At 35.6% G+C, this 25,842-nt stretch overlaps 1 protein-coding gene across 1 annotated transcript in view; it reads left to right on the top strand.

Annotated features, from left to right (window-relative positions):
- The window catches only part of LOC107588100 (WD repeat-containing protein 37-like), a 45,263-nt gene extending 20,370 nt beyond the window's left edge, over positions 1–24,893 (top strand). The window contains exons 6-12 of the mRNA XM_016276110.1: positions 330–465; positions 3,021–3,092; positions 3,241–3,285; positions 4,002–4,078; positions 19,980–20,200; positions 20,655–20,769; positions 23,183–24,893. Coding sequence (XP_016131596.1) covers positions 330–465; positions 3,021–3,092; positions 3,241–3,285; positions 4,002–4,078; positions 19,980–20,200; positions 20,655–20,769; positions 23,183–23,314 — 798 coding nt within the window. The 3' untranslated portion in view covers positions 23,315–24,893. The remainder of the gene's footprint in view (positions 1–329; positions 466–3,020; positions 3,093–3,240; positions 3,286–4,001; positions 4,079–19,979; positions 20,201–20,654; positions 20,770–23,182) is intronic.
- The last annotated feature ends 949 nt before the right edge of the window (positions 24,894–25,842 follow it).

Below are 25,842 nucleotides of genomic sequence, written 5' to 3'. Positions count from 1 at the left end.
TGGTGCTTGAATGCTGTTCTTGTTTTATTGCTCATTATTGTTTGTTAGGGTGTTTTAATTTAATCGTTCTCATTTCAGAAGTATTGACTACGCTCTCCTTTCGTAGACCTTGATCTTGTTTGGGAGACTGTATGACTGAATGTGTTCTGTTCATACAATCCAGCAGTGTAACCACATGACGTGTGTCATAAGTGTAGAGGTGTTACAGTCATGTATGGTTTGAGTATTGATTCCCCATGCTTCTGCGCTGCTTACTGTCGCTCTGTAGTTAGATCTGTGTGTGTGTGTGAACCTCTGACGCATTGCTCACTCTCCTGTCCGCTCCTCAGATTGTGTCCAGTTTCAAAGCCACCACGTCTCGTGCAGTGTGTCAGCTGGTCAAGGAGTACGTGGGACACCGGGATGGGATATGGGACCTGGCTGTGACTCGGGTTCAGCCGCTGGTTTTAGGCACAGCTTCAGCCGGTAAATCTGCCACAACTACACTCACCTTACCCATTATTTTTAATTCAGTTTGAGTTTTTTTTTTTTTGGTCCTGTCCAGAGATTAACCCTTGTCTGTTTTATTGGCATTTTTGTTTCTTTTTACTTTAAAAAAAAACAAAAAACGTTGTTAATATGCTTTCAGTCTTTTGGCAAGGCTTCAGAATTTTTGCTATTTTTACAAGTTACAATTTTTACTGTTTTCCATCTGATAACACCATTTTCTCAGGTTTGGCCTTTGGAGCAAATACTTGCTGTTTTTTTGTATGTTTCTGATAAAAAAAGGCCAATTGAATGTGATTATTTTAATTGTGTGGGTGTATTGATATCAATATCAGAGTGTGGTTTGTATGTGTGCATTGAGATATTTGTGTGTGTGTGGTATTTTTCCTGACTCTGTGCACTGCACAAAAATATGTTGCTAATAATTGATATATCCAAGATGCACTACCAGCCAAAAGTTTTTGAACAGTAAGATTTTTAATGTTTTATAAAGAAGTCTCTTCTGCTCACGAAGCCTGCATTTATTTGATCCAAAATACAGCAAAACAGTAATATTGTGAAATATTTTTAGCATTTAAAATAACTGCTTTTAAAGAAATTATAGAAAGTAATACTTTTATTTAGCAAGAATGCTTTAAATTGATCAAAAGTGATGATAAAGACATTAATGAAGTTATAAAAGATTCTATTTCAGATAAATGCTGTTCTTATGAACTTGCTATTCATCAAAGAAACCTGAAAAAAATCTACTCGGCTGTTTTCAACATAATAATAATATGTTTTTTTTGGGCAGCAAATCAGAATATTAGAATGATTTCTGAAGGATCATGTGACTGCAGTAATGATGCTAAAAATCCAGCTTCGAAATCAAAGGAATAAATTACATTTTATAATATATTCAAATTGAAACCAGTTATTTTAAATAGTAAAAACTATATCAAATTTGTACTTTTTTTTTGCTGTGCTTTGGATCAAATAAATGCAGGCTTGGTGAGCAGAAGATACTTATTTTAAAAACATTAACAATCTTACTGTTCAAAAACTATATATATATATATTACTTTTATTGTTACTTTAATTACCAAAAACTTTTTTTTTTGTAGCTGTCCCCACCTTTTTCTTTTTATTTCTTTACATTTTACAAATTGCTGTGATTGTCCTAAATAGTAAACTAACACTTACAGTAGATTAAAACTAGCTGGATTAATTTAGACAAATGCTTATTTAATTGTTATTCTATTCATCAAAGAAACCTGAAAAAAATCTACTCGGCTGTTTTCAACATAATAATAATATGTTTTTTTTGGGCAGCAAATCAGAATATTAGAATGATTTCTGAAGGATCATGTGACTGCAGTAATGATGCTAAAAATCCAGCTTCGAAATCAAAGGAATAAATTACATTTTATAATATATTCAAATTGAAACCAGTTATTTTAAATAGTAAAAACTATATCAAATTTGTACTTTTTTTTTGCTGTGCTTTGGATCAAATAAATGCAGGCTTGGTGAGCAGAAGATACTTATTTTAAAAACATTAACAATCTTACTGTTCAAAAACTATATATATATATATTACTTTTATTGTTACTTTAATTACCAAAAACTTTTTTTTTTGTAGCTGTCCCCACCTTTTTCTTAATTTTTTATTCTTAGTGCATCACTAATTTTGAGAATATTGTGCATCAATTAATCATACACCTCAGGGACATTTATTATGAAAGCAAATAGAGTAATTTTCATGAAATAACAAATAATAACTAAGCATTATGGCGCCGTCCAGTGGTCATAACCTTCTATTACACATTAAAGACTGCATGTATGTGAGCGTCTGCTAATGCAGCAGTCACATCTCTTTACTATGAAGCTGTTAATTACATTTTATAATATATTCAAATTGAAACCAGTTATTTTAAATAGTAAAAACTATATCAAATTTGTACTTTTTTTTTGCTGTGCTTTGGATCAAATAAATGCAGGCTTGGTGAGCAGAAGATACTTATTTTAAAAACATTAACAATCTTACTGTTCAAAAACTATATATATATATATTACTTTTATTGTTACTTTAATTACCAAAAACTTTTTTTTTTGTAGCTGTCCCCACCTTTTTCTTTTTATTTCTTTACATTTTACAAATTGCTGTGATTGTCCTAAATAGTAAACTAACACTTACAGTAGATTAAAACTAGCTGGATTAATTTAGACAAATGCTTATTTAATTGTTATTGCTGATAAAAATCACAAATTTTAAATTGTATTTAGATATGACTTAAATTTGAACAGTGCTGCTCATGTTGCAAAATGACACACTAATATACTGTTGTATACATTGCTGTTCAAAAGTCTGTCTTTATTTTCACTTTTTATGATCTGTTATGTTCTTTCTGCTCTCCAAGGCTGAATTTATTTGTAAAAACAGTAATATTGTGAAATAATATTGTTTTCTATTTGAATAATTAAAAAATGTCATTTATTCCTGTGATGGTAAAGCAGACTTTTCAGAAGTCATTCTGTCATTCTTTATTCTTTAGATCACTGTTGCATGCTGTGGAGTATTGAGACTGGGAAGTGCCTGCTAAAATATGCCGGCCACGCTGGATCAGGTACCAAGCTCTTTTCACATTATATGTGTGTGTGAATATTTGTGAACTTTCGTTTGGAGTTTGGTTTCTTCAGATTTGACATGCTCTGGTTAGTGTTAAGCATGTTGCATTGTTTTTAATGCACATTTGTTATTTTGTATTCTTGCAGTCAACTCCATTAAGTTCCACCCCACAGAGCAGATGGCACTTACAGGTAAACAACAGCGCATTCAATGGGTTTTACATATTTCCATGTGAAACATAACAGTATATATTCAATATAGATAAACAGGGGGAAAAAAAGTATTACAGCCGCCGTGTGAATGTTTCTTTTAACCTCTAATTTGAGTAGAAACAATTAAATAATTTAAAATATTGCAAAAAAGTAAAAAAAATGGTCATATGTACAATTTAAAAGTTTTTATGCAACTCTGTTTTTATTTGTGTTGATTATTAAATAAATTGGATTAATTAATTGATTATTGAACACAATTAATTTTTTATTCTTAGTGCATCACTAATTTTGAGAATATTGTGCATCAATTAATCATACACCTCAGGGACATTTATTATGAAAGCAAATAGAGTAATTTTCATGAAATAACAAATAATAACTAAGCATTATGGCGCCGTCCAGTGGTCATAACCTTCTATTACACATTAAAGACTGCATGTATGTGAGCGTCTGCTAATGCAGCAGTCACATCTCTTTACTATGAAGCTGTTAATGATGATTCGTTTATCCCGTGACTGAAGGCTATGTTACCTTTTTAATATTTATTTAATAAGACTGAAAAATAGATATTTTTTCATATCTCTATTTGTATCTCTCCCCCCCTCCTGTCAGATGCTTTTAAATGTGATTTGATAGATGACTGTCCTTTTTTATATAATGCTCCATCTGTGTTTGTTTTGTCTGTTTCCTGACAGCGTCCGGGGACCAGACGGCACACATCTGGCGTTACATGGTACAGCTGCCGCTTCCCCAGCCCCCAGCAGACATCAGTGTAAGTGTTAAAACACACACACACACACACACACACACAGACAGACAGACAGACACCTACCTTCACACACCCTTTTTTGTAATGATGCTCCTCCGAATCGATGTCTCTCATCCAGGTGACTTGCTAATGCAAAAAGTCAACATGAATATTGAAATCAGTATAATGTATTTGCAATTTTTGTGCTAAATTTAAAAGTGTATGTTAAGAAAAAAAGTTTGTTTTAATATTGAAATATAATAACTTGCTCTACTTCTGAAAACATCTATAACTATCCTACATTTTTTCCCCCCTACGCTGAATATTCTGCTTTACTGAGAAGTGTGCCACATTAAAGCTGCACTTTTTTGTGTTCAAAGTTTACAAAATTAATATAATAAGCGAGTACATCATAAATCCATTTTCCAAACCGTGCTTTTGGCTTGTCCTGAATCACTACAGTACACCTATAATAAGTGTTTATATTCGGACTATTTCAGACTGGTTGGGGTAGGTCCCGCTGCGGAGTAGCCAGTACCTGCGTGATTCGTCATAGACATAAACAGAGAGAAGTAGCTCCGGCTACAATGTTCTCAGAAGATGCACGCAGTTCTGTTTATTAACCGCTAGAGCGCCAAAAGTTACGGACTGCAGCTTGAATTAATTTATTCAACAATTGCTGTAATTATCGTCTTTTTTCCCCATTGCGTTCCCATTTTTGTGTACTTAAAGCTACAAGATGTAACTCTTTTTGAAAAAAAAAAATAATAATAATAATGAGTGCAAAACATACTTAATACTTTAACCAAAAATATTCTGTTACACCTTTAATCTGTTTGGATTTTTAAGTTCAAGTTTTAGGATATTTGTGCCTTTTGCATTTTCCTTTTAATTTTAGGTTTTAGTAATTTTGTTTAGCATTTATTTTAGTAGTTATTGTTTTTTTATCTTGCCAATTATGCTAGTCCCTTGCTAGTTATGCTTGCAACATGCTAGTCACTTGCTAATCATGCTAGCAACATGCTAGTCACTTGCTAATCATGCTAGTAACATGGTAATCATGCTAGTTACTTGCTAATCATGCTAGCGACATGCTAGTCATGCTAGCAACATGTTAGTCACTTGCTAATCGTGCTAGCAACATGGTAGTTACTTACTAATCATGCAAGCAACATGCTAGTAACATGCTAATCATGCTACAAACAGGCTAGTCACTTGCTAATCATTCTAGCAACATGCTAGTAACTTGCTAATCATGCTGTTTATATTGTAGTATAGTCTTATAGTAGTAAAATTATTTTTTCAGTTTTAGTTATTTTAGTTAAACTACATTCGAATGAGAAATATTGTTTTGACAGCTAGCTGAAATGAAATATTTGATTTTATTTCAATTAATGTTCATTTTAGTAACAAACCTGTTTTATATGTAGCGCAAAGCTGAACATTTAATTTTGCAACAAATTAACAAAAAAAAAAAGACCATGAATCGTACAAAATGGCAAACCTCCTGGGGCAATCACTGGTTGTAAAACAAAATAAATATTATTTATTGGCGCCGATAACCTTGTGGGCTGCGCATCTACATATAGCACAGTTACACTTCGGGCGTCCCGTGTTCGAGTCCCGGCTCTCGGACCTTTCCCGATCCATCCCCTCTCTCCAACTTCACTTCCTGCCTAACTACTGTCCTATCAAATAAAGGCAAAACGGCAAAAATAAATCTAAAAAAAAAAAAATGTCTACATAAAATGTTGAAACAAAAATACAACAAATGAAAACAAAAATGCAACAAAAACTAGTGCTGTCAAACGATTAATCGCGATAAATCGCATCCAAAATAAAAGTTTTTGTTTACATAGTATATGTGTGTACTGTGTATATTTATTATGTATATATAAATACAAACACATGCGTGTATATATTTAAGAAAATATGTTACGTTTATATATTAAATATATTTCGATTTAATATAAATTATATGAATATATACATTTAAATATTTTCAAAATATATACAGTATGTGTGTGTATTTGTATATACATAATAAATATACACAGTGTACACACAGATATATTATGTAAATAAAAACTTTTATTTTGAATGCGATTAATCGCGATTAATCGTTTGACAGCACAGTGCCAAATGGAAGTAAAAATTGGTGCCAAATAAGGATAAAAATGAAATCTAAGTGATGCAAAAGCTCTTCAAAGTCAAGATCAGTGACTGTCGGCCATCTGCTCGCAACCTGACATTTTGCTAGCAAGCCAAAAGACTTTATTGTCATAACTCCAGAACTCGGTGTGGCAAGACATTTTTGACGAGAATATATGGGACAAATTCTGGATCTCAACAGTTTTGTGCCTGGCTGTAGCCTCTCACTTTAACAAATCTATATTAAATATGAATTATCTAGCCAATAGATAATAAAATAGAGAGCCAATAGAGACAATAAAATGTATTCTTAATCAAAAAATGCAAAATATGAAAATACTTTTTCATGACTCGGAAGAAGTAATTATAGCTGATAAATATCAGTGGCATTGTTACCTAAAACTAATAAAAAAATATTTTTGTTATTGAAATAAGGTTCAATATTAGATGAAAAACTGATAATAATAATAATAATAATAATAATAATAACAATAACAGAAATGAAAATGTTAGAAATGTTGCCTTGACAGCTAACTGAAATTGAAATATTAAATGAAAGCTAAATAGAACAAATCTAAAACAAAAACTAATAAAATGACAGCATCTCTTACTAAACTATTACGAATGGTTGGAATAAATCTGAAATAAAATTAAATATTAGATAACAAACTTAAATTAAAAACATAAGTAAATAAAATTAGAAATGTTGCCTTGGCAACTAACCAAAATAAAAAAAGGTTGTTAAAATAATAAAGTTACTAAAACTAAACTGAAAAAATAAATATATTAAAGCTTAAAAAAAACAAAAAAAAACATTAATAAATAGAAATTGCAGAAGCACATAAAATGATTAAAACTTAAATTAAAACGAATATGAAAACTGAATAATTCAGAATATTAATAAATATTATACTAGTATTTAAATAATATCTAAAATAACACATTCAAAATATTCAAAAGTATACATTTTAGAAATTGATTTAGTTGATGAAGAAAGTGGGCATTGTTTGAACTATTTTACGTCTCTTTTGTTTTTTTTATTCACTTTGACCACTAGATGGCAGTGCATTGACAGCAAGTACAGAACTGCAGCCAGATTCCTTGACACGTTTGTGTGTGGTGGCTCTTGATGCCTTGACCCCAGCCTCAGTCCATTCCTTGTGAAGTTCACTCAAATTCTTGAATCGATTTTGCTTGACAATCCTCATAAGGCTGCGGTTCTCTCGGTTGGTTGTGCATCTTTTTCTTTCAACCTTTATCCAACATGCTTGGATACAGCACTCTGTGAACAGCCAGCTTCTTTGGCAATGAATGTTTGTGGCTTACCCTCCTTGTGAAGGGTGTCAATGATTGTCTTCTGGACAACTGTCAGATCATCAGTCTTCCCCATGATTGTGTAGCCTAGTGAACCAAACTGAGAGACCATTTTGAAGGCTCAGGAAACCTTTGCAGGTGTTTTGAGTTGATTAGCTGATTGGCATGTCACCATATTCTAATTTGTTGAGACAGTGAATTGGTGGGTTTTTGTTAAATGTGAGCCAAAATCATCACAATTAAAATAACTCTATATTTTTACTGTTTTGGACTTGAAATTTGTGTTACCTGACAATTAAACCAAAAATCATAAAGCAAACTCACTTCTCTGTAGACTTGTATATGTGAAGAGCTTGTATATGTGAGTGGAGTATCATATTGATTTCAGTGCTGTCTGGTTATGAGTTGATGAGACGCAGCTAATTGTGTTGAGCCGCTGAATTCACTCGTCACTGAGCCCTGAGAAACACTCAACACAGACACCTGTGTAGCAGATTTTCTCAAGTTTTTTCTTTCTCTTTGGAGTGGCAAAGAAATGTCTGAAAAAGTAAATTGAGCTTTAGAAGCATCTTTATTATTCCAGCATTTAGTACTTCATGCATGAAATTATACTGTACCTCAAATCTTCGTGTGCAGCTACTTTTCATAGTGATCAACTTTTGCTTGGTGGATGATAAAGCGCAAAAATCTAGGGCCTTGTGATTTACACAAAGCTGAAAATGCAGATGGAATTGCGGAAAATAAAAATTATAAAAAAGGAATTTACTGTATAATGCGAAATGTCACGGAATTTGGCTAAATTTGGGTGCTATTTAGACTGCTATTTAAATATAAAGTCTGCATGTTCTGCGTGTTTCTGTATAAATGAGCAACGCAGTTTTGTATTCGTTTAGTTTAATTTAGAGAAATAATTACAGAAATATATTAAATTGTAATGTAGTTCTCGAAGTAATAATAATAAAATTCCAGTTTATTAAAAAAAAGCATGTAAGGATATATTTTTATTTAAACCGTAAACCTCTATTGTGCAGCACTTTGTCAGCAAATGGCAGAAATTGTTTGATTTGCATGTTAAAAGACCAATGTTTTTGATAATAAAACTATAAATTCATACACAAAATCCAGGCAAAACTAAATTTGTGAAAAAATAAAACCCATCGTAGGACCCTATTAATCTTTAAAAAATTATAAATTGGTGTAGGATTTACTTTGAAACTTTACTTTTTTTCCCCTTGCATTTCTATTGTTTATTCATGTTTAAACTCCAAATGCAGTTGTAATAAAGCATGGCACATTTTCATCAGTGTCAGACACCGAGTTCCAACAATTATTTACTAAATGATTTTGTGTAGTTATACAGAATGTAGTTAATAACAGTGTAGTTCACTTAAAATTAAAATTGTCATCACTCACCCTCATGTCATTCCAAACCCACGATGCATTCAATAATATAAATTAGTAAATTGTTAATGTTTATGAATTCAATTGATTAGACATCCATCTCGATTATTAAAATTAACCATTAAACCATTAAAACGGAATCCAGAAAAAAAAAAGAAATTAAATTCGGGAAAAATACAATTGTATCTGCAAAAAAATAAAACAGATTTCATAGGGCCCTAAATATCCCTCTCTAATACCAGAATATCATACTTCAGAAAGCACTCTTTTGACTTTTGCCCAAAATCCCATTCTAACAGCTGTATAGCAGCATGATAGAAAACACTCTGAACACCTCTTCAGATGCCTGGCACAGAAAGATTGACTTCGGAATGCACCGAAAGACTTAATGAATGAGAAGTTAGACTGGAAATAGCAGCGTGTATAAGCATTTCTGCATGCAGATGTGTGTGTGTGTGGGCTGTAGAGACAGCTGTTGGTTGTAATGAGTGGCGTACAGTGCGGTGTGTGTGTGTGGGGGTTGACTGAGTCACGCATGAGAGACAGAGAGAGGGTGTTGTGCTGTCAGTGGGAGTGAATGCTCTGCTGCACTGGGACTGTAAGATGAATGAGCTCTGCAGTGCTCCTGGCAGGAGCTGAGGACCTCCTAAAGACCAGACACACACACTTACACACCTTCACACAGGCTGGGTTTTTTTATTCATTCATGCTGAGGGTGTCTGTGGGTCCAGCATACAGGAGTCATGCTAGACTACCTCTCTCTCTCTCTCTCTCTCTCTCTCTCTCTCTCTCTCTCTCTCTCTCTCTCACACACACACACACACACACACACAAACCCACACCACGGACTTCCTCTTATTCAGACTTCCTATCGCTCTGATTTCCTGTTTGTCTCACTTTCCTTAACTTCCTCTCTCTCTCTCTCTCTCTCTCTCTCTCTCTCTCTCTCTCTCTCTCTCACACACACACACACACACACACACACAAACACACAACCCGGACTTCCTCTTATTCAGACTTCCTATCGCTCTGATTTCCTGTTTGTCTCACTTTCCTTAACTTCCTCCACTGGTGTCGACTCCACATGACACCATGCACATATATGTCCCTTCGACAAAAGGGATACACTGAAAAAAAAATGGTGTAAGATTTACATGAAACAATTTTCACTCAGAAATTTCACAAATCACAAAGATCATGTAAAGATGAGTAATATTAATTAACTACATGTACTTACTATATGGTTAGGATTAGGGTTTGGCTTAGGGTTACTTGCATGTAATTATGCATAATTAATTGTTATTATAATAGTAAGTACAGGTAACATGTGTAACAAAGACACCTTAAAATAAAGTGTTACCCATATTGTTGCTTTTTTACATTGTTTCTCACCAAACATAGAAATCCTGTCATTGTTTACTGATCCTGATGTCATTCCAAACCCATAAGACTTTCATTCTTTTTATAAACACATATGAAGATATTTTAATGAAACCTGATACCGATACCGATATTAGGGACTAAAAAAGTCCGATATATATACCAGCCGATATTCTTTGTGTATATTATAGTACAGTACCACTTCCCATTAGTGTGTCCAAACTTTTGACTGGTACTGCATATAGAATACAGTATATACATAAACAGATTATATATACATAAACACATTTTTAGCAATGATAACTCAAATGTGATCAAACACTTATAATGATATGACAAAAAATATGTAATGGAGGCAGTGTATTTAGCAATTTAACAATAAACGTTATTGTCTAAAATGAGCCTGACATCAGTGCACTTAACGGTAAACTTCACATCACTTTTTATAAATAACTTGAATTAAGAAAATAAACAAGGTAACTGGCAATCAAATGGAAACGCAGAACATGAGGATTTGTATTTAATATTATATGTATATATTATTATATGATTTGTAATTAATATTCACAGACACTAGTCTATATCGCGATTTGATTTAAGTGTACTGACCTGGTTTTTATTTATTCATCAAAAATATGACAGATTCCATGAAATTCCGTGTTAAATTCCGTTTTTTATGACTGGATTATGTGCTTCTGTCTGCGTTTTCTGCCTTGCGGAAATCATTGGGCCCTACTAATGTAGCAAATGAGTATGATGAGCTCATTGTGAGAGTAAAAGATGGGGGACATTGTTTATTTATTTTATAGCATTGCGTCTCACCAACTAGGTGACAATGTAGCGTTAAATCACCATTCAACAGACTCAAGCCACCACTGCACTGCCGTCTATTGGATACCAACTTTCTAATCTGCTATGTTACTGACTGTACTGACAAACTATGCTAACTTAGTGATGTGACCAATGTGATATGCATGAGTTCTGGGACGCGGCTGGTATAAACACAAGCATTGACTCATCGCTCATCGTTTACTCAGGAAAAAGGTCTATATGTTCTGTTAAAAAAAAAAGTTCATATCGGCGGCATATCTGCGGCATATTGGCCGATACCGATATATCTGCGACAGGCTCATATCGGCCGATGAAATCGGCAAACCGATATATCGGTTGGGCTCTAGTAATGTCTGAACTTTTTGAAGTGTCAAAGTTTTGGGTGAATGGAACATGTGGAGGGACTAAAATCTGTCAGGTTTCATTTAAAATTAATTAAAATGTGTGTTTTGAAGATGGGAAAAGTCTTATAGGTTTGAAACCACAAGAGGGTGAGTAAACGATGATAGTATAGTATAGTTTTCATGTTTAGGTGAACTAACCCTTCAATGAATTTCAACTCCCAAATCTATGTTTTATTATGATGGATATATACCTATAGTTTTCATGGGGTGTACATATTTTTTCACAGCATTGTAGCTAGATTTGTAACACATCTGAATAGTGTTTCGTGGACACAATCCTAACAGATGTTTTACTCTTAGAATATGTAACAACAGGATGTATGTCTATTTCATGCAGACTGAGGCTCTTAAACTGCTGTACAGTTTCTAATAATGAGTGAAGTTTAGCTCAGTTGTGCAGTACAGCTGACATATGCCTGTCTCACATCACTAACCCAGAGCATCAGGACACACCATGAGCACAGCATTACGACATATGGACACTTAGATTAAACATTCAAGCCTTTGCCCACTGTTTTCCTGATTTTAGCAGCGTAAGTGTTGAAAACTTTAAAGAGTGGCACTTTTAGAGCTAACTAGTGAATACTGGTGCTTATAGACAATGGAGTGTGTCCAGAGATGTAAACTGGAGTCTGAAGGCTCTAGTGTTGTGCAACTGAATGTATCTTGATGTGCACATGAAGTCTATTCCGTCTTGGTTTGAATTTCATGCTGACAATACCCATGACATGCAAATTGTCTGGTGATTAAACTGGATCAACAAAGTCAATGAGAAACTCTTAAAAGGTTAGTTAACCCAAAAATGAAAATTAGCTTGTGTTTTACTTACCCTCGAAGCATCCTAGGTGTATATGACTTTCTTCTTTCAGACGAATCCAGTCGGAGTTCTATTAAAAATTGTCCTGGCTATTCCAAGCTCTATCATTGCAGTCAGCGGGTGTTGCAGTTGAACAGTCCACAAGTCGTCAAATAAAGCTCGCACATTCATAATAAAACGTGCCGCTGACGGCTCCCGGGGATGAATAAAGGCCCCGTCTGCAGCACGTTTTATTATGAATGCGCGAGCTTTATTTGACGACTTGTGGACTGTTCAACTGCAACACCCACTGACTGCAATGATGGAGCTTGCAATGGGCCAAGGTTGGTATCAAGATTTTTCAATCACAATTTCCATCTGGTCCTCATGCAAAGCCATCATATGGCTTCAGAAGACTTTGGTACAGTGCAAAAGTAATATAGACGAGTTTTATGATACTCATGTCGTGCTTTTGGGTGATTTTTGAAACTTGTACGCTTTCTGTGCATTGTTCAGAATTGATCTTTTTGGGTTCCACGATTTTGCATTTGGGACCAAAAGAGGATTTGAGACTTGACTTAGACTTCATCTTGTGATTTGATACTTGATACTCAACTTGTATTGAAAAGTATGAATTTGTGAACTTTTGAACCTGTAATCGTTCATGTTGGCACTCAAAAGGGCAGTGGAAGGGCCTGAAATGTCATCTCCTTATCATCTAATGATAGTGCAAATGCTAATGAGTGGTGCAGTACAAATGAAACATGACAGGAGTGTCGCTGTACACAAGAGCCTGTGGTGTTTGCTGCCTCATTCCTCTTTTATCTGCAGGGCATTTCCTGTCAGAGCCGCTATCTGTCTGTCAGGATGCTTATGAGAGTATCGCCAGTGTGCTCGATTTCAGACAGACAGAGGGAGACACACCTGCTGTCTTGGGGAATGTGTCAGAATGGGTTTCTCACTGAAGAAAAATCACAGCTGGTGTCTCCTTTGAGACAGATCACGCAAATTCTGGATGACAAGCCCACCTATTCCTGTTTCTCAGACTCAGACTGGCGGTTAAAGATTCAGGCTGGAGGCCAAAAGGCTGTAGGTTTGAACTAGTAAAGGCTTATTTATGAACCCTTGATCAAAACACAAGGTTAATTCATGGGGACTGAACCTGTAATAAGTGAACTGCTAAAGGTCTTCTTACTTATAATTGCTTAATCTTAAAGGGACAGTTCACCCAACAATGAAAATTACCCTATGATTTACTCAACCTCAAGCCATCCTAGGTGTATATGACTTTCTTCTTTCAGATGAATACAGTCGGAGTTATATAAAAAAAAATGTCCTGGCTCTTCCAAGCTTTTTAATAGCAGTGAATGGGGGTTGAGATTTGAAGCTAAATAAAGTGCATCCATCCATCATAAAAAATGCTCCACATGGCTCCGAGGGGTTATTAAAAACCTTCTGAAGCGAAGCGATGTGTTTATGTAAGAAAAATATCCATATTTAAACTTTATAAACCATAATCTCTAGCTTCCGCTAACTGTCATACCTGCGTTCATGAGAGTGGTGTTCCAGCGGATGCTACGCCTTCGTCCTACGTCATCCGCGTAGGACGAACTCTCTCGTGAACGCGAGTACGACAGTTACCGGAAGTTAGAGATCTTCTAATAACGTATAGTTATAACTTATAACTTATAAAGTTTTAAATATGGATATTTTTCTTAACTTCAGAAGGCCTTTATTAACCCCCCAGAGCCATGTGGAGCACTTTTTATGATGGATGGATGCATTTATTTGGACTTCAAAATCTGGACTCCCCCCCCCATTCACTGCTTGGAAGAGCCAGGTCATTTTTTAAAGGGGTCATATGACGTTGCTAAAAAAGAACACTATTTTGTGTATTTGGTGTAATGAAATGTGTTTATGCAGTTTAAGGTTAAAAAAACACATTATTTTCCACATACTGTACATTATTGTTTCTCCTCTATGCCCCGCCTTTCTGAAATGCGTCGATTTTTACAAAGCTCATCGTTCTGAAAAGCGAGGTGTGCTCTGATTGGCCAGCTTTCTAGTGCATTGTGATTGGCCGAATAGCTCAAGCATGTGACGGAAATGTTACGCCCCTTACCATATTGTGATTCTGTGTCCCGGTGTGATGAGACAAAACCAATAAAACCCATTATAAACGAGGCATTTGTAGCATCCAGTGGGGACATAATTACTGATTATAATGACTTATACTGTCTTTTTAGGCATTGCGTTGCATCACGCCGCGTAAACATAAAACCATGGAGAAATGACAAACAACTAGCACTGCTCTACATTGCTCAAAACTTGCGTTTGAATAGTCCGTGGCAAATCCTTTAAATATACAGGCTGTGAGTCAGCATTATTTGTCAGAATACCGGCATTGTAGGCTACTCTCCCAGGAAACAGTCCTTGTCCTCCGTAAAATGCGCTGCACACATCTGAATATTTGGTTTGAACTGTTCTGGAACAGTGTTGTAAATACAACTTAACCACTGATGTCTAGTTGTGTCCTCTTTTGGAAGGTCAAACAAAGTAGTTTTGCTTTCACAACGAAACACACAGTGTCTCCAAGACATGGCGGCGGCAGCAACAATACTACAGCGAGAATCAAAGTTACACCTTCTTTCTTTGCGTGAACATTTGGGCGGTGTTATGCAAATCTTCCCACACGGTGATGTAAACATGTGGGGGCGTGTCTAAACGAGGCGTTTTTGGAGGGTGTGGACGAGTCTTAATTTTTTATAAAGAATATCTTTTTGGGTTTGAGTCTTTAGTCTTTGCAACTTTAGGGATCTTATCTATTCACGAACAGCCTGTAACAGAGAAAGGAAAACTTGAAATCGCATCATATGACCCCTTTAACAAAACTCCGATTGTAGAGAGATTCTGAGATTCTTGTTTTGTGTCCATGGAAGAAAGAAATTCATGCTAGTTTGGATTTGGACACTACTGTGTACACGGAATAAATTCTGTTTTAAATATATGTTTCATAATTATAATTCACAACTATGAATTTCATACATCTCAAACCATTTTCAACACATTTCCCAGTCTCAGCAAGCATTTTAACCACATTCAACTACATTAACCATTGTTTTAAAGAGCTTATTATACTCCAGCACTGGATCTCTATTAAATGCACATGCAGCTCTTCCTCTAATGAGTCTCGACCTTGCTTGTCAGTGGTCCCAGGGGAAACGGAACATTCCCAAAATATCATTTGAGTTGTAATAGGATTTTAATCAAGCTTTTAATCTATTATCGGCCCCACCACTACCCCCACCCTCGCTTTCCGGTGGCAACCCGCAATGTCAGAAAGCGTTTCCACGCTTCACTTTGGATGTGAACTGTGCCGGAGCAAGCCGAGCAAAGCTGTTAAATACAGCCAAACCCAACTCCAAATCTTTAATGCAGCGGAATTTAGCCCCTAATTAAACCTTAATATCATGTCAATTCAAATTAGCACGGCTAGAGGCGAGCGGAGCACCACTCCGGCCCTTTTCTTTTTTTTCATTTTGCTCTCCCGAGAGAAGGGAATACAAAGAGGAGAGAAATGTCAGCAGGGAATGACGTGATAGATTAGAAATATTAAGGTCCATTAAATGGAAGTGTGTGTGCTGAGCGGAGCAGTTAAATGTGCGCTGTGACCCTGAGGGTTGCTGACATTCCTGCTGTTCACCCAGACTGTCTCAGATCACACACACACACTCTCTGCCTCATTTTACCCCAGCTGCTGGTGCTCTCATGCCCTGTAAAGGAGCAGAGGGTGGTCCTTCCAACCAGGGAAAGATGAGTTTAATTTCATCATCACAATAATATAATTTGTTGGGAAGATTCAATTCCACTAGCAACTCAAGCCTCATCACAGAAGTCACATGTAGGCCCACATTACCAGACTTTCGACTGCGACAATAAAGTCTGGTCCACAGCTTATTCTGGCCAAGAATTGTCCACTTAAGATGATTGCAAGCTAGGACTTGTGCTTTGAAAATTCTGCCACAACATTGACTTCCAAATTGGATATAGAGGAAAAGCACAAGGCTTTGGAAAAGTGATACTACATCATTAGTCCAAAAGTTGAGATATTTTAACTTGTTGTAACATACTGTGATAAAGGAAACTGTTCCACTGACCAGTGAGAATTTCCTCTTTCCATGCCCTCAGTTCTGATTCATTTTATAGACAATTTTGACTTTTGAGTCGCTAGGCCTTCTGGCCCCCTTGTGTGGTTTACAAGGTGGTTACTATTTTGAGCTCTTGATCCTTCTGTAGTAAGTTCCACCCTTCCCCTCACTAGCAACATCCCTGCTTCAATCACTTTAAAAACTCTTTGACAGATGTCAATTTAAAGTAAAATAATAGATATAAATCATTTACAATTCAACAAAGATCAGCATTTAACTTACATCATTTACATCATTACAGCATTTAATGCATCTTCTCAATGTGGTGGAGCTCACATAGTCGGTCTCATGATTGGCTGGATCAGAGGTTCCCAACCATATTTCTGGTCCCCACCCCCACCCCACACTGCATATTTTGCATATCTCCTTTGTCTGAAACACCCATTTCAGGTATTGGAGTCTCTACTAATGAGCTGACAAGTTGAATCAAGTGTCTTTTGATTTAGGAGAAATCCAAAATGTGCAGTGTTAGGGGTACTCCAGGAACGGAGTGGTTGGGAACCACTGGGCTTAATAAATAGGAATGCCTACTAGCAGTCAGCAATGCAGCTACTTGGCGAACAGCTTTCAGTGTAAATCGCTCCGTATAATCCAAATCTGTCCACTTTAAACCCCCAACCTGATCTCATGACGAAAACGTACCTGTGGGAACTTTTTCGCAAGATGCGAAATACGTACCAATAAGTACATATCTCTGAAGTTTTCAACAGAAATGAACACTAGAGGCGGTAAAACAGCAGGCACTTGTAATTATTTTCATACACAGTTATGACTCCAGCTCCATATGTTTCGCTTTCTGGATGTTACAAGCTTGCTTGGCAGCTCAGCCGGCATGGAATTTGACTTAGGATGCGGAATCCTTGGGTAATGTCGTGGGGAAAAAAAAGACGCAATGAAAAAGCTGAAAGATTAAACAAGCTAAAACGGAATGCTTGCAATTGCGTTTTTACATCACATTCACTTTTGTTCATACTATCGGGTAGGTTTAGGTGTAGTGCAGATGGTACATTATTTTAAAACGTCATGGAGCATTAGAGTTATAGCGCCACTCAACGGACATTTCAAGTCAGAACTACGGTGACACGTACAAAACCAATGTCATATAAAATGTACCATATGTACGTTCATCTGTTCCATGGAAAAAATACGAACACTCTTTCAGCACCACCCAGTGGACATCTCACATTAAATATGTCACCAAACGTACATGGCACTATGTATTTTGTGTCTCGCGAAAAAGTTCCCACAGGTACATTTTCGTCATGAGATAAGGTTGTGAATCCCTGAAGTTGTGTTGAAGTGAACCAGTCAGATTGGAACCGGTTAGTTCTGCCAGATTGTGCTATTTTGTGCACACTATACATCAGGCAGTGACCATGTCTGCTTAAGCCTAGACTATTATACTACCTGCCCAACAATGTTCAGCATACCCACATCGCCACTGTAGAGTGGCACCAAATCCTCCTGAACATTCGCTTAGTAGGGTTAGACTCGAGTCCTTAAGGCCAATTCACTTCATACAGATGCAGACCAAACGCCAATTCAACACCGAGAACAAGTGTTGACCAACAGCTACAGACGTCACAGAGTTAACACACTGATCAGACAAAACTCAATGAACGTCTGTTTGATGGCGTCTGCTGGTGCAGCACCTTTAGAAGTGACACTAATGATCGTCAGTTATAACTATTTGTTGATGATAAAATAATAGACTACCAATGGAAATGCAGAAAGTGGAGTTCACGTGATCTGCTTCTTGATCTGTTGGGTACTGCAAAGAATAAGACTGTGGAGATAACCAAATCACCTTGAGCACTCTCTAGTCACTCTGTACAGTAATTTGTCATTCCAGTAAAAGAAAGAGTCTATCTTGCTTTCAAAGAATACTTGAGTGCTGAGCTAGTTACTTTTAGGGGACTTGCCATTTTGCTGATGTATTTCATTCAAAGTCCCTTACGCCACACTTAATTCAGAGACAATCCCTGCTGGAGCGTTCTGGAGTTAAGAGTCTCGCTCAAGAACGCAATTATTACACGGCAAGATCACCATCTCTCATGATCAGGATTAAGTGGGTGTCCTTCACATTAGCAGCCGAGATCCTTGACCTTCTGCAACTTCCGTTTTCTACAGAGCGATATGTACATGTATCTTACCGTGTACTTCGTGAAAACTAGGGCTGGGTTTTGACACAAATTTCACGATTCGTTTAAATTCTCATTCACAAGCTTTCGATTCGATTCATTATAGATTATTTTGGATATATATTAGGTACAGTACATGCAAATTTTCTCAAGGGAAAAATATCTCTCAACTAATCCTGTAAAATATACATGAAAGTCAGTTGGCACTACATTACTATAATATTGAAGGTTAAAATTAACTGATTTGTTAAAATTTCACTTAATGAAGTTTTTAATAATAAAGTTACAATTACGTAATATTTCTACTTCAATTAGTTTACATTTGTTTTTAAAATATAGATTATTTTGGATATATATTAGGTACAGTACATGCAAATTTTCTCAAGGGAAAAATATCTCTCAACTAATCCTGTAAAATATACATGAAAGTCAGTTGGCACTACATTACTATAATATTGAAGGTTAAAATTAACTGATTTGTTAAAATTTCACTTAATGAAGTTTTTAATAATAAAGTTACAATTACATAATATTTCTACTTCAATTAGTTTACATTTGTTTTTAATTTTTTTTTAAATATAAACAATGGTGGCTGTCATAAAAACTTGATGGATTTATTCAAACATAAATTAAACATTGAAGAGCAGTAAAATTTATAATGAATGTTATATGGTGCATACATTTGGCAAACTGCCCCTCTCTACAGTTTATTTTTCTATCTGACTGAGTTTATGGTCACCAAATATGTTTTTTCTGAGGTAAATATGACGTTACGTGACATTGTTTACAAGACGTTATATTGACGTCTTTGCGCGGCTGAAACACTGATTGAGCGATTACATGAGACAGGATACAGATTGTAAAGTTGTACTCTTTCTTTTAACTTACCTTCGGATGTTTATTCATGTTTATTTCGTGCTGAAACTGGTATTAATGTGGAGGAGATGATCAGTTCACGTGCGCCTCGCGCTGCCGCATCTGTTGAACTGAGGTGCTACAGCGATCTGTCACTCCACATTAAACAGCGCCAAAACGTAATTTATTGTTTAAATACTGCAATACAATGGACAGAATTTGAAATCTGAGACTTTTTCAGATTAAAAGTACCAAAGTGCTTATTGCAATTTATTGGATGGGACGTTCCGTCCCCTTCAACTGTCCATTAACTGAAAACAGGCTAGACTAATTTTTTCTTGGGATTTAAGAATCGATATCGTTCCGTAAAAAGGAGAATCGATTAATATCGAGATATCAATATTTTTTACCCAGCCCTAGTGAAATTCATGTGCATTTGTTCAGGATGATATTTTTAGCATTGAGGTGTTAAAGAGTGATTGGAGCATGTTTGAGCGAGGTTTTGTTGACGAGCCGTTTGTTTCTTTCAGCACCGTGACGTCAGCTGTGTTCACCGTGGGAGACAACGTGGTGTCGGGAAGTGACGATCGCACCGTCAAGGTGTGGGACTTGAAGAACATGAGATCTCCAATTGCTACCATCCGCACAGACTCAGCCGTTAATAGGTAAGAGCAGCAGGTTGGTGAGGTGTAAGACAGCTTCCTGAGACTGTTGTTTCTGAACAAGTAGAGACATCACAGTGCGTTTTTAGAAAGTTCTGGGAAATTGAGTAACTTTATTCCTTTATATCAAGATATTCTGAAAGAATGAAGTCAAGTCAGGCTTCTGAACTAGGAATAGTACAGAAGATTTGGATAATATATATATATTTAGTTGATTATGCACATTTAGTAAGTAGTATCTAGCTCTATTTGCACTATTAAATGGCAACATCTTGTTTACATCAAGTGCAATAGATGCTGTTCGCACAAAGTGTTATTTTGGAAATTATTTAACTGATGGGAGTGAAAGTAACCTTTGTCAATGAGATCAGCTTTCTGCATTTGGTGTAAACAGATGCTGCTTGTTTCTTTACATTTAATTGTGTTTATTGATTGATTTTCTGGCTGTAACCTGCAGGATAAGTGTCTCAGCGAACCAAAGAATCATCGCTCTGCCACATGACAACAGGCAGGTCAGGCTGTTCGACATGAATGGAGTCCGCCTGGCCCGTCTCCCACGGAGCAACAGACAGGTACGTTTCATTCAGAGTTTTATTACCTTTCGTTTTTGCACCATGTCTGTCAGGTTGTCTCGCACTCTTTAACCACTAAGAAGTTCCGATTATGTTTCTTTTTCTTTATGAAGCCAACTCCGTTATTTCAAATTGTAGGTAGCAAAGTTTTGCCATTTTCTGACTTCCTTTTGAGAACATATTTTGCAACAAGCCTGTTGTTAGCTAAAAAAATTACTAAGCTAAAAACATTTAATTAAAACCGGATAATAACATTTATATGTAAAGAATAAATATATACTACTGTTGAAAGGTTTCAAGTTGTTTTTTATGTTATTCAAAGAGGTTTCTTATGCTCACTAAGGCTGCATTTATTTGATTAAAAATACAATAAAACAATACTTTTAATGATAGTTATTATTACAATTTAAAATAACTGTTTTCTACTTTAATAGATTTAAAATATGAATATTAAAATGTTAATCTAAATATATTAGGGTGATGTGATCCTTCATAAATTATTCTAATAGACTGATATGTGCTCAAGTAACATTTCATATTATCATTGTTAAAGTTATTTTTTCATATTTTGTAAGTATTTTTTAAATGTTAATAGGTTCGCAAGAACATTTATTTGAAATAGACATCTTTTGTAATTTTATATCTTTGCTGTCACAATTTAATGCATCCTTGCTGAATAAAAGTATTAATTTTTAGGGATGCACCGAATGTTCGGCAACCGAAATAAGCGAAAAGACCGAATACATTGTACTGAACAATGACGTGATGTGATTAAATAGCGCGCACTAATGCAGCAAAAGGCAGTGTGGAAGCATTTAAAACTGTCTGAGAAAGACACAAAAATCATTACAAGCACCGACAGCAAGAGACCGTTTAGTACTGCATCTCATGTTTTTGATGAGAAGAGGACGGGGTGGTTGTTGCTGGTTACTGTATGACGATTGAAATCACGAAATGGCCTTAAACAATTAAATAAAATGCCGAATGTTATGTATTCAAACAGCGCTGCTCGAGCTAGTGACGCTATCTGCTTGTTAGCCAGGGTTCAAAGTCCAAATCTGCACTGAAACCGTGCTACTCGTCAGTTGCTCAGTAACATTTTTATGAATTTTTATAAGGCATGGATGTAACAATGTGTTGCGTGCGTCAAACATCTTATCAAGTTTGTAATGAGACTCATTTATAAATCTGCTGTTGTTGCAAAAAGAAGCACTGAGATCTTCCTGCAAGAACTCCATCAGCATTCATAAATGTTAGTATTGTAATTTTACTGTTGTTCTGTAAAATAAAAGAAAAAAGACAATAATGATGATATTTACAACAGCTCTATTAAATACATTTCTTATAACATTCACACAGTGTTCACATATTTTCTAATGTTTTAAAATAAGTCTCTTCTGCTCAGCAAGGATGCATTTATTTGTACAGTAAAAAATACATGCCTGATTCAATAAAGGGGTCTCAAAAATGGCCCAAAAACATTATTTTACTAACTTAATTTTAAGTGAAATTGTGCTTTGTTGGTATAATCTCTAGAATGTTAAAAAATGTTCAGTGTCAAGTAAATATTTTTAAATTGTTGTTCTGTAATTGATTTTTTTTCCTTTGAAAAGCAAGACAAAACAGTAAAAAGCGACTTTTGGCTTTTTAATTTATGCAATGGTGAAAGAATTGGCAAAATACATGAGAAAAAAGGCGAAAAACTGTGTTTGGTATTCTGCCCTTCGGCCCAGTGTTTCATTTTGTTCTTGGCTTCGGCCAAGAATTTTCATTACGGTGCATCCCTATTAATTTCTTACAACAATAAATAAATACAACCAAAAACTTACAAATCTTAAAGTTTTGAATCAATGGTAATGTATAATCAGATTTAGCAATATGTATTCCTATTTACAGTTATAGCTGAATTTTTATTTTAGAATTTAAAGTGAATTTTTCTAATATATATTTACATTAATACTATATTGATTTCAAACTGTGTCTATTGTAAATATATATTTAAATATAGATTATTTATAAACCATTTAACCCAATAAACAAATGACTTTAAATCAAATTTCTCTGTATATAATAATATCCAGTTTTGTGCATCCAGCATATCCATAATGTACGGTTTAAATCTTTAGCTAGCTACACACTGAATCGCCAGAATCAACAGTGAACGTTAGTCGAGTCCCACGCGTGATTCTCTTGAGATGTGTTATTTCCTTGCAGCACATGAGTGGCTCTTAGCAAAGTCGCTGCCCATGAAGAGCATCTCAAATCAGTCTCTAACAAGGGTCCATTTTATTATCGAAACATGAAGGCAGAAAGGAAGCTTACTAGGTTTTGTGTCACAGCACTTTAACTATTGCATTAGCATGTTTTGTACTTTTTTATGTGTCCTGACAACCAAATTGCATTTGACACGCAGGGCCATCGGCGCATGGTGTGCTGCTCTGCCTGGAACGAGGAGAACCAAGCTTGCAATCTGTTCACCTGCGGCTTCGACCGCCAGGCCATCGGCTGGAACATCAACATCCCTGCCCTGCTCCAAGAGAAGTGACACACTTCACACGTACACAAGCTTTGCACGGCCCATCCACGTAATCACAACTGAACACGTTCGTCAGTGCCACACCTGCAGTAGATTTTAAAGAACACTTTCACGTTGTGTGTGATAAGACTCAGTTTTTCCTCCCAGTTGTCGTCTGTGGTCGCTATCCCGCGGTCATCATCCCGTCACGCCTTCTGACATGTGTGGAAAATTTAGTTTCATGGATATTCTGCATATCTAGCCATGCGCTGTCTGCTCTGAGGTCATATAGTGTGGTGAACTTCCTCCCAGTCTTGTTACCCCGTTTTTACATGTTTGCATGAAATTGCGACTCGTGAATCCTGCGAGACCGGGACATTGCCGAAACGTTCGCTCACGGCCTGCCGCTGTTACACTCAAGTAAGTTTTCACTTTAGTGGTATTTTTGTTGTGCGATGTTCTTTGTACAGATGACTTTTGATTTTACGATAGCATTTTAGATTTTTTTTTCTTTCGTTCTGTATAGAGTTCTGCTTTGCTTTTTATAGAGATGAGATGTGCAAAAGAAACTTAAAGCACTCTGCCTTTGTGAACAGAAATCGGCAATCGCATTTACGGATCCGCACCTTCTTGATGTTCTAAATGCCATTCAAGCGGCCAATCAGCTTCTGTCAGTATTGCCGTAGTCCATTTGCATGACAAACCCACCTCTCTTGTCAAATATGTGAAGCAAAATGCTGTATAATTGCTGTGTAATCTTGTTCACCAAAAAAAAAACGTAGTGACTGTTTATGAAGCCCTACATTTGATGTTCACTTCCATTTCAAGGGCTTTCAAGTCATGTAGAAGTAAATATTTGAATCAACGCATCTGAATTCAGAACAAGTTCGCGTGTTGCTCACTGCTGTAGAGTCGTTTGCGACAGCGAGTTTTCGATATTGTAATATTCGTCGATAATCATCGGACCAAATGTCAATGCCTGGCTCAGTGTGGTCTGCTGATGCTTGAAAGGCTTTCTGATGTACTTTGGACTTCTTGTGATGTGTGAACCACTGTGCATAGCCGTATCTACAGAAAGCTCGCTTGAATGACTTGCGACATTCGTCAATAATCCTTAAATGGAAGCTCTTCCATCAGTGTGTTACAATTGGTATCGTTACTGCATTACTGGGCTTTCACCAGAACTACTTTGGACTGTGCTAGAAGTCTTGGTGGAAAGTGTCAGTTCTTTTCACGTAGACAGTCTGTTAAATCTGTTAGGTCTAACAAAAAGATGTTTATTATGCGATGTTTATATATTTGTGTGAGGTCCATGTTTAATGGACTGTATTTGGCTTTAGATGTGTACGCAAAGACGCATATAAAACGCTCCTCTTTTATCCAGCTGCCTTCACAACAACGCATATGACCCATCAGAACGTCCTTTAAAAATGAGTCTGATCTCCAACATTTTAGTTGTCTTTAACTTGGTAGAATGTTCTGTGGGGTATTCTGTTTTGAGCCATTTCACTTTTTTTAATTTGAGAGCAACTTAATTTTCTGTATTGGAGAAACATATTGCATCATATAATAATGTAGAGATATAGCATCAAAATCATTCACTGCTGGGCTTCAGAATAAAGTGAAGATGTCTTTCAACGATTGCATTGCTTTGATTGAATCTACAAATTAATTTATTATTCTGTGTACAAAAAAATCTGATATTACTATATACAGTATGTGTGTATATATATATATATATATATATAGGTAACACTTTACTTAAAGTGTAAATGTATAATTAATAATAATTAAAGGGTTATTAGAGGGTATAATGCATTATAAATATTCAAAATGTACATTGTAATACATTATATCTTGTCATAAATATTACTACCGAATTTAAAATGCATAGTTTAAAACATTGCGTGTTATAATGTATTAACTGTGGTTACAATTATTTATGAGATTGTACAATGCATTATAAGGTGCATTACGAGGCATAATTAATGCATTTAAACTTATAATGCATTATACATAAAGGCTTTAAGTAAAGTGTTACTTTTTTTTATGTATTTTTTACAGTACAACAAACAGAATCAAGTCAAAGTATAACACAACATTTTTGTTTTTATTCACATAAACATTCACTTTTAACTTAAGTGCAATGTACACACCGTAGCAGCTTATGCTTTGGGGTTAAAATTTACACTTTATTGAGAGATATCTTTAAGGTATTCTTTTAAGTTTAATTTTTTAATTTTTAATTTTTTTTTACAAATTTTTACAAAATGTACAGTCATTAGTACAATATTGCCATTCAATCATGCCTTGTTATGAGATGTAGTTTTGTCTGGGGCTTTTCATGTTTCTGTTGTAATGAAGAAAAGGTTTAACCCAAACAAAAAACTAATGTTGCCACAAAGAAAAAAAAAAAAAAAAGGTAAGTGAAACAAGTACATATAAGACAGACGTGCATTAACAGTCTTTCCAATTATGTCAATTTCAAACTGGGTTGTCAGTGTGGTGGAAATAACTATGAAACAGATTATTCCATTCAATATCATCAAGTTGAACCT

This window comes from Sinocyclocheilus grahami, unplaced genomic scaffold (genome assembly GCF_001515645.1).
Source record: "Sinocyclocheilus grahami isolate Dianchi unplaced genomic scaffold, SAMN03320097.WGS_v1.1 scaffold98.1, whole genome shotgun sequence".
NCBI classification, from domain to species: Eukaryota; Metazoa; Chordata; class Actinopteri; order Cypriniformes; family Cyprinidae; genus Sinocyclocheilus; species Sinocyclocheilus grahami.
Note: the sequence above shows the minus strand (reverse complement) of the source record. Positions and strands in the feature narration are given on the sequence as shown.